Genomic DNA, 13774 nt, shown 5'->3' on the forward strand with positions numbered 1-13774 from the left:
GAGATGAATGACAGCATACATACTGATGCATAGCTCCAATTTCTGCGCTATGCTTAAGAGTAAACCAGTATAAAGACAGTTTATTTTAGTTTTAATTGTATGTATACAGGTGTTTTGCCTGTATGTATGCATATGCATCATGTATGTGCCTGGCTGGTGTCCATGGAGGCCAGAAGAGGGCATCATACTTCTAAAGTTACAGACGGTTATGAGCTGCCATGTGGATGCTGGGAACTGAACTTGGTCCTCTGTAAGAGCATTCAGTGACTCTAACTTCAAAACAACGTGTGTGCATGCAGACAGGGCTCATGTAAAGTGAGAGAGCACTTTGTGGGGTTGGTCCCCTCACCTCTTTTTGTGGATTCTGAGGACAGAACTCAAGTGCTTTTACCTGCTAAGCCTTCTTGTCAACTTCTGTCTGACGTTGGTTAATTATTTTATGACTCCATGGTTAGCATGCATGCATAATAAAATCCTTTCCCTTCATGTCTAGCAGATCTCATTTATCCCTTTCCTTTCTCTTAAAAGTGTTTGTTGCCACTGAGGATGCAGTCAAATGAAAACTGCCCCGCCAACATTTTGATTAGTCATACTGTTAGAAGAAAACTTAGCATCTATTCACATTCATAAACAATACAAATAAGCATCCTGCTTACCATGAAAAGCTTGCTGTAAGTGTGTAGGCAGAGGTGAGTGGGGAAGTGTTGTGGCGTGCTGAGTTCCTGGCTGTAAACTCTTTAGTAAATCTGAGAGGAAAACAGACTTGTCAGTTATCTTTAAGACATGAGCCCCTTAGCTCAAACTCAGAATCTGTCTTATCTAACGCCAGCGTAAGCCTCGGTTCCAAGAGCTTTCTAACACTGCATAAGTTGACTTATGTAAATACAGTCGTAAGCATGCTAAGAAAATCCCCCACATTGACTTTCTTCTCCATATTTCATTACAACGGAAACGTGGTGTGGACGGTCCGTTTGTTCACTGAAACAGAGCCCCACTTACTCTGAGTCAGGCTGTGATGGAAAGCGGCTGAGGTAGATCCCGAGGCGGTTGTCACTCCAGCTGTGTCCGTTCCAAAGCCAAGGAGCTCCAAGGGAAACTGGAAGGGCATGGTCACTGGAACAAGGCCACCCAGCATCCCAAAAGGAGTCACAGTTTGATTTGTTACAGACAAAGGTGATGTCATGAGAGTCAGAGGTGAGGCATTAGCCAATAATGATGCTCCTGCTGTGGACTGTGTAGAAACCAGGGGTCAAAATAGATAAGAAATAAAGCACTGTACCTAAATTGATTTAACATCTTCATGGATGCAAGATTGTGTCTTTATCTGTTCTAACAAATGAGAGAAAAATTAACACTGAGGTGGAAAACATAACCCAGTGAGTTACCAATAATGGTTCTGAAAATCTGCAAATAACATTTGAAAATGTTTATATATACAGCTCCAACAACACTGCAGTCTGCCTTTCACCCGTTTAATGCCTACTCTTGCATGTAAGCCTCAAAGTCTAACACTGCTCCTCTACTTCTCCTTGCAAAGCCACAGACGTGAGTCACGGGGCTCTGCAGGTTCTCTCCTGGAACAAGGTTTACAAGTGCTGCAGCAGACGAGCCCTCACAGCCAGCTCTTCACCCTGGCCTCCCCCACCTGTGCTTCCCCGAGCTGACCACTGCCCAGCCTGTACCACAACACTGCCCTCTCCACAGACGCTTTCTCTTTCTTCCTACAATTCCACTGTTATTCCTGGATCTTTTCCAACTCCCAGTAATAATCTAATATTATTTGTATCCCTTTTTGAAAATCAAGTTTACTGGACAAGTCTCCATTTTCCATCTTATCTATAGTTTCTCCAGAACTGCTGAAGCTGGTTTCCACTGCATCACTGTTCTGAAATCAGACTTCCTAAGTATAAAGTGCTTTCTCACTTCTATATGTGAGCTTTGAGGCCCTGAGTGATGAATCAGAAATCTGCTAATGTTGGTTGAGCTTCATGGGGAACTATTTAAATATTCTCTCTGGGCTAATTCAATCCTTCCAATGACAATAATGCAACAATTAACTGATTTTTCCACTTCTGGCATTTCTTCACGATGGGCACTTATCATTATCAAGCGTCTATTTAACGCACTCAGCTTTCTTAGAAGCAAACATTCCACACTACAGTCCTGCCTGCCATTGACACTGGTGTGCCCTGTAATGCTTCCTCCGCTAAAAAGTCTATAGTTCTAACTGTGGTCAAGAGAACTTCATTCTTTGTAATTTAAAAGACAGGAGAGATAGCCAGTGGTGGTGTCACACACCGTTAATCCTCACTCGGGAGGTAGAGGCCAGCAGATCTCTGTGAGTTTGAGGCTAGCCTGGTCTACATAGCAAGTTTCAGGCCAGCTAGAACTTCCAAAAAGTTTCTTTAAAGTTAAGACACATTAGATATTGTTGGTAATGTACTATTTCTACCCAAATACCTCATTAATTAAGGGTTGATGTTTTATCTTTGTTTTTCAAACAGTGTCTCATTGTGTATCTCAGGCTAGTCTGGAATTTTAATACAAGCAAACCTTGAAATCTGAGTCTCCCAGCCTCAGCTCTTAAGTATGTGATTACAGGCATGCCTCAGATGCCACCATGTATAAGAGTCAAAGGTTTTATTTCTTAGCATGTAAGAAAATATATGTGACATGTTGAAGGGTCTATAGCACCGCTGAACGAAAAGCGAGGTACTCTCCAGAAGCCATCTTCTCCATTTCCTCCCTTTGCTCCTCTCCTGTGTCATCACTGACATTTCTGACCTGTCACCTCAATTCTAGTCTGTGAATCAGAGTTTAGTAAGTAACACCACTTGAATTTCCAACACCCAACTAACCAGACATTGCCAAAACTGAAACCACCCCTCCCAACCCCCACACATCTTGCAATCAACAAGCACTTCTTTGCCAGGAGCCTGGGACTAGAACCTTGGTCTGCAGGTCTCATAAACTAAAGGCGTTTCTTCTTCACCCAACTTTCTCCTGACACCTAAGAACCAATCCTCAACACTTTATGTTTTTTTTTAAAAATATTTTATTTATTTATTATGTATACAATCTTCAGCATGCCAGTAGAGGGCACCAGATCTCATTCAAGGTGGTTGTGAGCCACCATGTGGTTGCTGGGAATTGAACTCAGGACCTCTGGAAGAACAGTCAGTGCTCTTAACCGCTGAGCCATCTCTCCAGCCCCTCAACACTTTATGTTAAAAGACACTTTGAAGCCAGGTGGTGGCGGTGCATGAGGTTAATCCCAGCACTCGGGAGGCAGAGGCAGGTGAATCTCTGTGAGTTGAGACCAGTCTGGTCTAAAAGAGCGAGTTCCAGGACAGCCTCCAAAGCCACAGAGAAACCCTGCCTTGAAAAAGAAAAAAAAAAAAAAAAAAAAAAAGGGAAAAAAAAAGACACTTTGAAGAGTTGTCTTTACTATGACATTTATGATACACAGTGGGTACATATTAAAAAAAAATACCCAGTTAGAAACACTACCGTTTTAAAGTGACTAGGATAAAAAGGACCCTGTATTAGTTTGAAAGTAATCAGGAATGGAGACTGGAGAGATGGCTCAGTGATTAAGAGCACTGGCCACTCTGCCTAGAAGTTTTGAGTTCATTGCTACAACCACATGGTGGTTCACAACCACCTCTACTGGGGTCAGATGCCCTCTCCTGGCATAAAGTTGACAGAACGCTCATAAACAAATAAGTACATCTTTTAAAAATAGTAAGCCAGAATGGATCCTTCCTTTTAAACTTAAGTCTATTGTAGTCTCAAGACAGTCTCCAAGACTTTGCCCTGAATGGACTCCCTCAGTGAAAAACAGTAAATAATACCAAAGAGTATTAAAGCCTTTCTGCAAGAGTCTAACTGAAGCATTACAACAGATGGAGAAGATAAATCAGGACAAGCTCCAATGTTTAAAAATAACTTGAATACCAGCAATGTAAAAAATATGCTACAACTACTGTTTTATTAAGAATTTTCCAAATCCAGTTTTATGACTAAATTAGAATGCCAGGTGACCTCAGTGTTACACTAACACTTAGGAGTTTCTCTAAGAGCCATTTTCAGAAGTAGAAAATCCCACTGCTTTATAACATTTGGGAGCATAGAGAAATTGTCAATATTAGCTAGATAAGCAGAATATATAGTGTCCATAATCAGACAAGCCTTCTATGCCTTCTCCATCTTGAGAAAGAAATATGGATTGAAACTACTTTTCTCTGGCAGGCATCTGTTTGGTGAGACAGCTGTTTCCCATTCACCTAGAATAATATTCTGAAATGTTCCCATACGTTCTCCTGATTGAGACCTTCCAACAGCTTCCTTTCTTCACAGAGTAAAACCCTAAATCCTCACCGTCTCTTATTAGGTCCATTCCACATTCTGTAGGGCTATCCCCATAGTTTGGTCACTGAGCACACACCGGGTTTCACCTCAGGCTCTGAACACGCCGTTTTATACTGCTGCTTCCTCTAGCCCATACCAATTTCCTGTCTTCTCTACACATGGCTGGACCCGTTTTTTTCAACTCTCAGCTCAAATCAAATAGTATTTCCTGTATTAGGCCTTTTGTGGTCCCTTATGTGAGCAATACTCAATTTTTAACTTTTTTTTTTTCACAGCAGAAGCTTCCTTCCTTCCTTTTTAAAATAAAGCTGGTGTTGAGCTTGTCTAGAAGATACGTTCCACGAGAAGAGCAGGGTTAGTTATTCATCCCGGTTGCCCAGCACATAGTAGAGAGCCTGGCGCATAGTGCCCACAGCACTGAATGATGGCTTTAGAATCACTGAGTGGCAAATACAGGGTCATCCCAGATTAGTAAGTGGAAGGGCAAGAAAGGGGAAGAATGTTTTGGAAGGAAAGTAGATGGAGCTAACAATCTGGACTCAGGAATATTTGAACTTTCAGCCTTGGGTAGACGACCCACCCTTCCCACTGGGCTTCAGCTAGCACTGCAGATGCCTTGTAGAAAGGAGGTACAGGCTTCTTAAGAACAGACCCCAAATGTACACCCTCATGGAGGAATATCTGCGTTAAGTGCTGGGCTCACCAGACATCTACAAGACTTCAGAGATGCTATGCCATATAACAAAAATACCCAGTGACAGAGGTGATGTGACACTAATCAACTGTTGACTTTTCTTGAGTCAGACCAGTAAGACAGAGAGAAACACATCAAAGCAGCAGGAACTTTGGAGTTTCCAAGTGTAACAGCAACCTGGGAGTAGAACAGAACAGGGAAGGAACTTGTCTGGAACACACAATTACTCTTACGACAGTGAATGGCTCCTTTTAGAATAAATGATAAGCAAATACAAGATGGCCAGGCAGACTTTAGAGGTGAAGAAAGGCAAAGGAGAATCTAACCAGACACTTGGAGACAATGAAGTAAAAAAACACAAAACCAATTTTAAAGTAGAGAAAACTCCCCTATCATTGTATAATAAGAAAGTAAATGAAGTCATAACTCTGATAGTGGAACAAAGACAATACTTATTTTCATGGGAGATTTAACCAAAAATCTGATTACTATTTCAGCAAAAACGGTAGAGCTACATGACAACTCTAATTCTTATTTTTTATAATGGAAGTCACAAGATAACATAATGGTAACATTCATAAATTAAGAGTGTATCGTTCGTTCTTTCTATGCAGCCTGGACTGGTATGTAATACACTATCAAGACTAGGCTGGACTCAAACTCACAGAGATCCACCTGCTCTTGCCTGGGATTAAAGGTGAGTCACAACACACCTGGCTGTCATTGTTTTTGCTAGCTGCACATGTAGCGCATGCCTACAACACCAGCACAGGGGAAGGAGTGGCCTTCCTCAAGGCATTGTCTCAGAAAGAACAAAAGCGTGGACAGTAAGAAAGTATGAGGTCAGGAACTACCACTTTTGTTAGAATTCCATTTTTTCCCTTTGATCAAACTGAAGGTTAATTTTAGAAAGGATCATCTTTTTAGCAAATATGAACAGTAATGAAGATTAATTCCCAGATCTTACCTATAATGAATAACTAGCAGAGAAGCCCCATTATCAGTGTGTTTGAGCTTGGTTGTTTACGTCTCCCCATTTGCCTTGCCCTCTCTTTGAGATACGGTCTCACTATACTGCCTAAGCTGGACTTGAACTTATGGGCTCAAGTGATTCTTGGTGCTTGGCTGCAGGTGAAGAACGCCCACTCAGCTTTATTTCCTAATGATGAGAAAAGGCTTTCTTTCAACAGAGACAAAACATCAATATGGATTTCAGCCATTGAAGTGCTAGTAAAATGAATTTGTTCCACATTAGTATACAACCCTGAACCCATGTCAGTGGAAGAATAACTTGGTATTATTAAATATGTATTCAATACCAAGTCTCACACTATACTGCATGCAGGAAGTCTCTGCAAATAGCAAGGGGAAAGCTTTTCATTAAATTCCTACTCCACAAAAATAGGAGAGCATGAAGTTAAAGCAACCATTGCTTTGGGCAACTCATTTCACAGACCAGAGTCATGTTCTCAAAGATTTAGGACCCAAGAACTTGTACATCATAAAATACATACTTTTAAAGGTATTTATAAGATAATATTGTATAAGGCAGTTTCAGCCTTAAAACACCCTATATATAAGGTGGTGAGCACAGGTACTTTTATTTTCCTGACTGTAAATTTGCTCAGTGAATGTGTATTACTTCCAGGGGGGAATTAGTACTAAAGGAGCCACATCATTAACATGAAGCACAAGTCCCCGAAAGCCTCAAAACACAGTGAAGGTAGAGAAATGAACAGCAGGTGAGGTGATGCAGAAGAAACAGATGAACAGCCAGTCAGATGTGGGAGTCTAAGGCTGTCACCCAGTGTGGGAGGCTACAGTAGGAAGGTAGAGAAATGAACAGCAGGTGAGGTGATGCAGAAGAAACAGATGAACAGCCAGTCAGATGTGGGAGTCTAAGGCTGTCACCCAATGTGGAGGCTACAGTAGGAAGGTAGAGAAATGAACAGCAGGTGAGGTGATGCAGAAGAAACAGATGAACAGCCAGTCAGATGTGGGAGTCTAAGGCTGTCACCCAGTGTGGGAGGCTACAGTAGGAAGGCAGCTACGAGTCTGAAGCTAGCTTGGGCTACAGAGTGAGATCCTGTCTTTAAAAAAAACACACTTTTAAAATAACCCTAAGCTAAGTGGGGTGTGGCAGCACATGCTAGGAATCTCAGCATCAGCGACAGGTAGGAGTGCAGCAGGGTCCTGGCCAGTCCAGCCTCAATACAAATGCCCACTGTCTAAACACAGCACGGACTCAGAAACCATCACCAAACATGGAATAACATAGTCTTTGTTTTTGATTTCTAACAAATTAAGATTAATTTATTCTTGGGTTGAGAGAACTGTGCTTATGGTTCGTGTGTAGGCCATAGGACAGCTTTTGGGCATCTGTTCTCCTCCTACCATGTGGGTTCCGGGATCAAACTTGAGTCATTAGGCTTGGCAGCAAGTGCCTTTACCTATTCAGTCACCCCACTGGCCAAGAGTAAAATATTCTTGAGTTGAAAAAATAGCCAGGTCTGAGGCTCATTATGTTCTAGGTACAAAACAATGAAAATTAGGTAAACAAGCTGGGTATTGGTGGCGCACGCCTTTAATCCCAGCACTCAGGAGGCAGAAGCAGGCGGATCTCTGTGAGTTTGGGGCCAGCCTGGTCTACTGAGTGAGTTCCAGAACAGCCTCCAAAACAATACAGAGAAACCCTATCTCAAAAAACCAAGAAAAAAGAAAGAAAGAAAGAAAATTAGATAAACAGAGCTTTAGCTAAGAATACTGGGGTTTGAAGGTAAATTTTCTAGCCATTTCAGCAGACAAAAAACATTAAACAGGAGAACAAAATAACCAACGTAGTCTCAGACTTTTGTATAATACTAAATATTAAGCAAGGAATTTGGACTTGGAACCAAGTGAGCCAGGAAGTCTACCCTGTTGTAACTGCTACAACACAGAAAGCAGTGATTATGTATGCAAAAGCAATGGAAAAGTTAATACCACTTATGTCCCTTCTAGCAAAGAGTCCTTGGCTAATAGGCAAATTTAAACTAAAAATTGACCAACTGGGAAAATGGTATATAGGCATTCCAACATTAAGTGGACAGAATTATACATGAAAGGATAAATGCCTAGAGAAATAATACAAATGCATAAATTTGATTAAACAAACAAACAAACAAACAAACAAACAAACAAACCCGGCTCCATGGTTAAGAGCACATGCTGGTCTTTCAGAGGACCAGGACTTGGTTCCTACCACCCAGGGGCTGACACCTGCCTGTAACACCAGCTCCAGGGAATCTGCTGCCCTCTTCTGGTGTGTGTGTTTTTTTTTTAAAGATTTATTTATTTAGGCTGGGCGGTGGTGGCGCTCCCCTTTAATCCCAGCACTCGGGAGGCAGAGGCAGGCGGATCTCTGTGAGTTTGAGGCTGGGCTGGACCGACAGCCTCCAAAACAATACAGAGAAACCCTGTCTCGTAAAACCAAAAAAAAAAAAAAATTATTTATTATTGTAGGTGGAAGGCCAGAAGTGTCTGAATGTATGTCCGCAGGCCAGAAGAGGGCAGCAGATCTCATTACAGATGGTTCTGAACCACCATGTGGTTGCTGGGAATTGAACTCAGGACCTCTGGAAGAGCACCAGTGCTCCTAATCTCTGAGCCATCTCTCCAGCCCTCGTCTGGCCTTCTTAAGCACTGCACCCAACATGCAAATCATGCCTCCATACACATTTATAAAGAAAAGTAGGGAGACAATTGAGTATATGTGAAATTCTGCACTAATACGTTGTTCTTGCTTTTAATAAGAGAGCTTTTGGAGATTTTTTTTTCAACAGGGTGTCATCAGCCTAAGCTGGCCTTGAACTTGCTGTGTAACAAAGGATAACTGGGAACTTCTGATCATCAGACTCCCACCTCTCAAGAGGAGGGATTGTAGGGGTACACCAGCTTGTCTGGCTAAAAGATAAAATTTTAAATATATCCTCAAGTTTTGTTTTCCAGAACAAACGTTAAGGTAAATGTGAATCTTTCCCTGATATTGGGGATTGAACCTGGGATTCTTCATGTGCTAGGGGGACTGTCCCTGAGCTAACACCCTCAACTTCCCATCCTACCTTCTAAAGTTTTACTTTATTTTTAGTAAGACTTTGCTATGAAGCCCAGGTTAGCTTAAAATTCCCTGTATGTAGCCCAGGCTGGCCTTCAACTTGAGTTCTTCCTACTTCACTCCTCCGTGTTCTAGGACTACAGGTGTTATGGCACCACACACATAGTCTAGCATACTTGGCTGAAAATAAAAATGCACATTCCAACGAAGACCTTTCCCAGCACTATGATGCCAACACTGAGAACATTCCATGGTCACAGCCGTTATCAGCCTGGTATAAACACATTCTCTATGTTGTATATGTCACATGGACAGTCATTAAGGTGACTCAGAAAGCTTACATTTATCACATAAATGCACAGTACATACATACCTGCACACTGGCTGTTACCACCGAAGACCCTGAGGCAGAGGTTGGTCTATGTGGAGTAGACAGCGGTTTAGTAGCACCCTGTGTTCCACTTCCTGTCCCCCCAGACAGACTAGTCCTATTAGCTCCACTCGAGTTAAGGTTGCTGCCTCTGCTGGCAGGCACATTCATGGGAAGTCCACCCAAGCTGCTCTTCCCCACAGCTCCAGTGGACGACGAGTTTGTTAGTTTAGAAGGGGCCTGAAGAGTCTTTGTAGGTGGAAGGCCAGAAGTGCGATTTGAGGGCAACAGATTCAGAGTGGGAGACTGTCTGCTGATGTTTCCTCCACTGGGCTGTTTATGGACGGGGTTGGTACTGGTGGAGTGGCTACTCTGGGCTACTAGTGTGTTTGGACTGGAGGAAGTTGGGCATACAGCAGGCTTGGGAGTTGGGTTGGATTTAGAAATAAGTTTAGTTGATATTGAAGGCTTAGCTGACAAAGAGGGCTTGGGTGATGCAGAAGGCTTAGGTGAGGGCAAAGGCTTGGGAGACGTGGCAGGTTTGGGAGACGCGGCAAGTTTGGGAGATGCAGCCATTGAGAAGGGAGATTTGAAACCCTGCGTGGAGATTTGTGACACCATAGCCTTGGCTAAGTAGTTACTAGAGGTAGTGGTACTTGGTGTTGTCCTAGAAACCAGGGGGTGGGGCCCCTGAGACCCATTTCCAGGTGATGGGGTAGACAAAGGGAGGCGATACGTCAGTGGCTTATCTGAAGTCTTGAGCAGCTGGGACGAACAGGAAAGCTGGGGGTTATTACTCAATTTCACCACTGGGTTGGTCTGTGATTTACTAATGGTGGCCTGTAATGGAGACACGTAGTTCTGCTGGACAGCTGAGTGCTGCTGCACCTTTGCTGCTTGTGTTAACGGAGAAGCATCTTGGGCCTCTGATGTTCCCAGGGCATGAGAGGAGGCAGCAACTTGGGCTTGGGAGGAGGAGACATGAGTCTGTGAAGAGGAAGAAGCATGTATCTGACTGGACCTTTGCAATCCTTGCTGCAGTAGCCTGGCTGGCAAATGCTCTAAGGAGACTTTAGGGTTCTGAATTGAAGAACCAGCAATAAGGCCTGAAGAAATGCCAGTGTGAGCTAAATCCTGGGGTTTCTTTGGTACTGGCCCTGTGTGACCAGCAATAAGACTTGATGAGTGTGCAGTCTGAGTAGGATCCAGCTTTTTGGGAGTGGCCAGTGGTAACTTGCTCATGATACTTGCTAGTTTTTCTTCTCTCAGGCCTGGACGAGGCTTTGCAGTTGGCACATTGAGCCTTGAGCCAACCGAGGGGCCTTTGTTGCCGCTGTTGATGACGGCTAAAGCTTCAGATACAAGATCCAGTGAAGAGGAGTGGAAAGAAAGATCTTCATCCAAGGAGTCATCCAGGCAGATGGTTTCTTGGGCTGGTGCTGAGCTCGAGCTGGCCGAAACAACGATGGGTGTGCTGGAGCTTGTGGAGGGACCAACTGAAGCCAAAGATACAGGAGCCTTTGGGTCTTTTTTTGGGCTACATTCCTAGCATAAATAGCATTATATTGGAAAAAATACAAAGAGTTAATTACAAATTTAAACTTAGTTTTTACAAGATTAAGAACTTTTTATGACTAGAATTATCTTTTGGCTGTTTTGACACAGGTCTGTTTATAGCCCTGTCCGTCCTGGAACTCCCTATGTAGACCAGGCTGAACTTGAATTCACAAAGATCTACCTGCCTCTGCCTCCACAGTGCTGGTATTAAAGGTGTACACCACTGTATTGGACCTCTTTTTTTTTACTCTTAAAAAACAAAAGCTAGAAATCTTGAGAAGACTGCTAAAACCAAACCCATGTTGCGAACCAGCCCTCCTGGTAACACAGTGTGCTGCACAGCACGCTACCAAGTCCTTCCAGTCATCTTAGCAGGCTGTGAAAGTGGGGCTCAAGGGCACTGGCTGAGGGAGACACCACTCAAGAGCTACACTTGCATCAAACATACAGAACCCACTTCAATCCCAGCGTCTCAGGAGCTTTCATTCTCCTGGTGCTCGGAGCCATGTTGCCCTTTATCAAAGCTACAACTTCTGTGTAATAGTTTCCTGGGATGCTGACTCCATTCCCTGCTTCCTTGAATGTCTACAGCTACCCACCACCAGTACACAGGGAAACTAGCGAATTATTCTACCACAGTTAGTCAAATTTCCACTCATTATGACTCGTAATTTATCCAACATGTGTTTAGTGGCTCCTATGAGTAAGGCTCTGTCCTAAGAAAACAAAGGTATTAGTAATTAAAGTGCTAAACATCTAGGTGAATGCTGTCTGCGAAAATTATTTTCTTAAAATTCAAGGAAGAGTTAAGGAACTATAGTTAAAAATATTCAAAAGAGTAAAAAGAAAAACATTAGCAAGTTAAGAGCAACCATTTATTTGTTGGGAGTAATATAAAGTACTAGACTAATGTCATGTTTAATACAAAGACAAAAGCTACACATATTAAGTCATCATTTCAGAGGCTCTATTAGTTCCTTAGAAAGAAAAGGTCCCAAACCCAGAGTCTTATATACTGATGCATACAGCCCTCTCACTTACCTTCAGCATAGTGGGGACAGAACGAACAGGAAGGGTCTTTACCATCACCTCCTATGGTGTTACAGTAAGTAAGCTGTTAAGAATGCTGTCACTCCAACTTCCATAGCACTTGTCCTAACCTTTCTCCTAAGAACTCAGTCTTGAAGGCCTTACTACCTATATAAGCGTGGGTATGATCGCATGAGGGCCACACTGCTGGTTAAAATGATGAATGTGCTTACATGTGTTGACACTATTACTAAATCTGCATCACTAGAAAGGTGTAAGACTGAAGTGGGGTAGTATTACCAGAACAACGTGTCTATCTTAACTACTGTGGGGAGGCAGAAGCTCATGTATTCCAGGTTAACCTCCAACTCCTTATCAAGCCAAGGATTTTGCTGACCAGTCTTTGTTTGAACTTCTGATACTCCTGTCTCTACCTCCTGAGTGCTCACAATCCAGCTTCTCCTAAGCAGTGTTAAAATTATTTTGTGTGGGGCTGGAGAGATGGCTCAGCGGTTAAGAGCACTGGTTGCTGCTCTTCCAGAGGACCTGAGTTCAATTCGCAGCACCCACATGGTGTCTTACAACCATCTGTAATGAGATCTGGTCCCTGCTTCTGGCCTGCAGGCATACATGGAGGCAGAACACCATATACATAATAATAAATAAATGTTTAAGAAATTATTTTATGTTCTTTTTTTCTTGCAGGTAGGAGCAGGTTGAGACAGGGTCTATGTCTCCCTGAGTGGCCTGGAGTTATGTTTGAGACTGGCTTCAAACTTACAATTCTTCTGCCTTTGACTCCAGAGTGCTGGGATTATAGGTATGCATCACCACACACGCCCAGGTACTTTATGTTCTAAACTAACAAATCTACCCCCTATTTGTGGTGGATTTAATTGTTTCTGATGTCCACTGACTCTAACCTGTACTAATAAATCCCCTTATATATTCTATAGTTCAGACAGCAGACAGCACGGGTTTTGTTATTTTTTTGTCTGTTTTGGGGACTTTTTTGTGGTACTGGCATTATGCCCAGGGCCTCTGGCATGCCGAGTATATGCTCAGTCTGAGATCTACCTACAGCTTGTATGTTTGACTTGTGCTATAAATAGGTAAGCTTAAGATGTGGGACATTACACAGTGCAGAATCTGTTTTTGCCTGCTGCCCTGGGTCATTGCTAAATCAGTAAATTACTCAGCCATTTTGTGCAAGTCATACAAATTAAACTCCTAACAAAGGGGACATTTTCAGCAGGACTGTCTTTCTCCAATCTAGAAACCATGGCCAAGACAGAATTCTTTCTGCTGATGGATAGATGCTCCCCTCCCCCACCATTAACTAAAGATGTTATTCTTTCAAGGCCCTGCTTTACATGGGGTTCTTTTCCCTTTCGGATGTACTAACCCCCAAGAAACCCTACCTGCTATTTTGAGAAAACAGTGAAAAGAAACCATAATGTAACAGGCAGTCTCTCCAAGGACAATGAAGGCCTCAGCAACAAACCGTCAACATGGCAGCACCTTTCCGACTCTGGAATCGCTCCTTTGTGTTTATAATTTCAGCTATTTTGTTGGGGGTAGAGGGCAGGGTTTACCTGTGTAACCATGGTTGGCCTTGAACTTAGAGATCCACCAGTTTCTTCGGTATGCAACCACTCCC

At 42.9% G+C, this 13774-nt stretch overlaps 1 protein-coding gene across 5 annotated transcripts in view; it reads right to left on the minus strand.

The window, feature by feature from the left end:
- Ubn2 (ubinuclein 2) overlaps positions 1-13774 on the minus strand; it is an 84761-nt gene that overhangs the window by 20795 nt on the left and 50192 nt on the right. For 2 of the 5 annotated variants that reach the window (XM_040728784.1, XM_040728783.1), the window contains exons 14-17: positions 12127-12177; positions 9532-11073; positions 1000-1231; positions 657-746 (exon numbers count right to left, since the gene is read on the minus strand). In XM_040728784.1, the coding sequence (XP_040584718.1) occupies positions 657-746; positions 1000-1231; positions 9532-11073; positions 12127-12177 (1915 nt within the window). The remainder of the gene's footprint in view (positions 1-656; positions 747-999; positions 1232-9531; positions 11074-12126; positions 12178-13774) is intronic. The other 3 variants (XM_040728786.1, XM_040728785.1, XM_040728787.1) reach the window with 2 other exon arrangements.

This window comes from Mesocricetus auratus, unplaced genomic scaffold (genome assembly GCF_017639785.1).
Source record: "Mesocricetus auratus isolate SY011 unplaced genomic scaffold, BCM_Maur_2.0 Super-Scaffold_100019, whole genome shotgun sequence".
Taxonomy (NCBI): domain Eukaryota; kingdom Metazoa; phylum Chordata; class Mammalia; order Rodentia; family Cricetidae; genus Mesocricetus; species Mesocricetus auratus.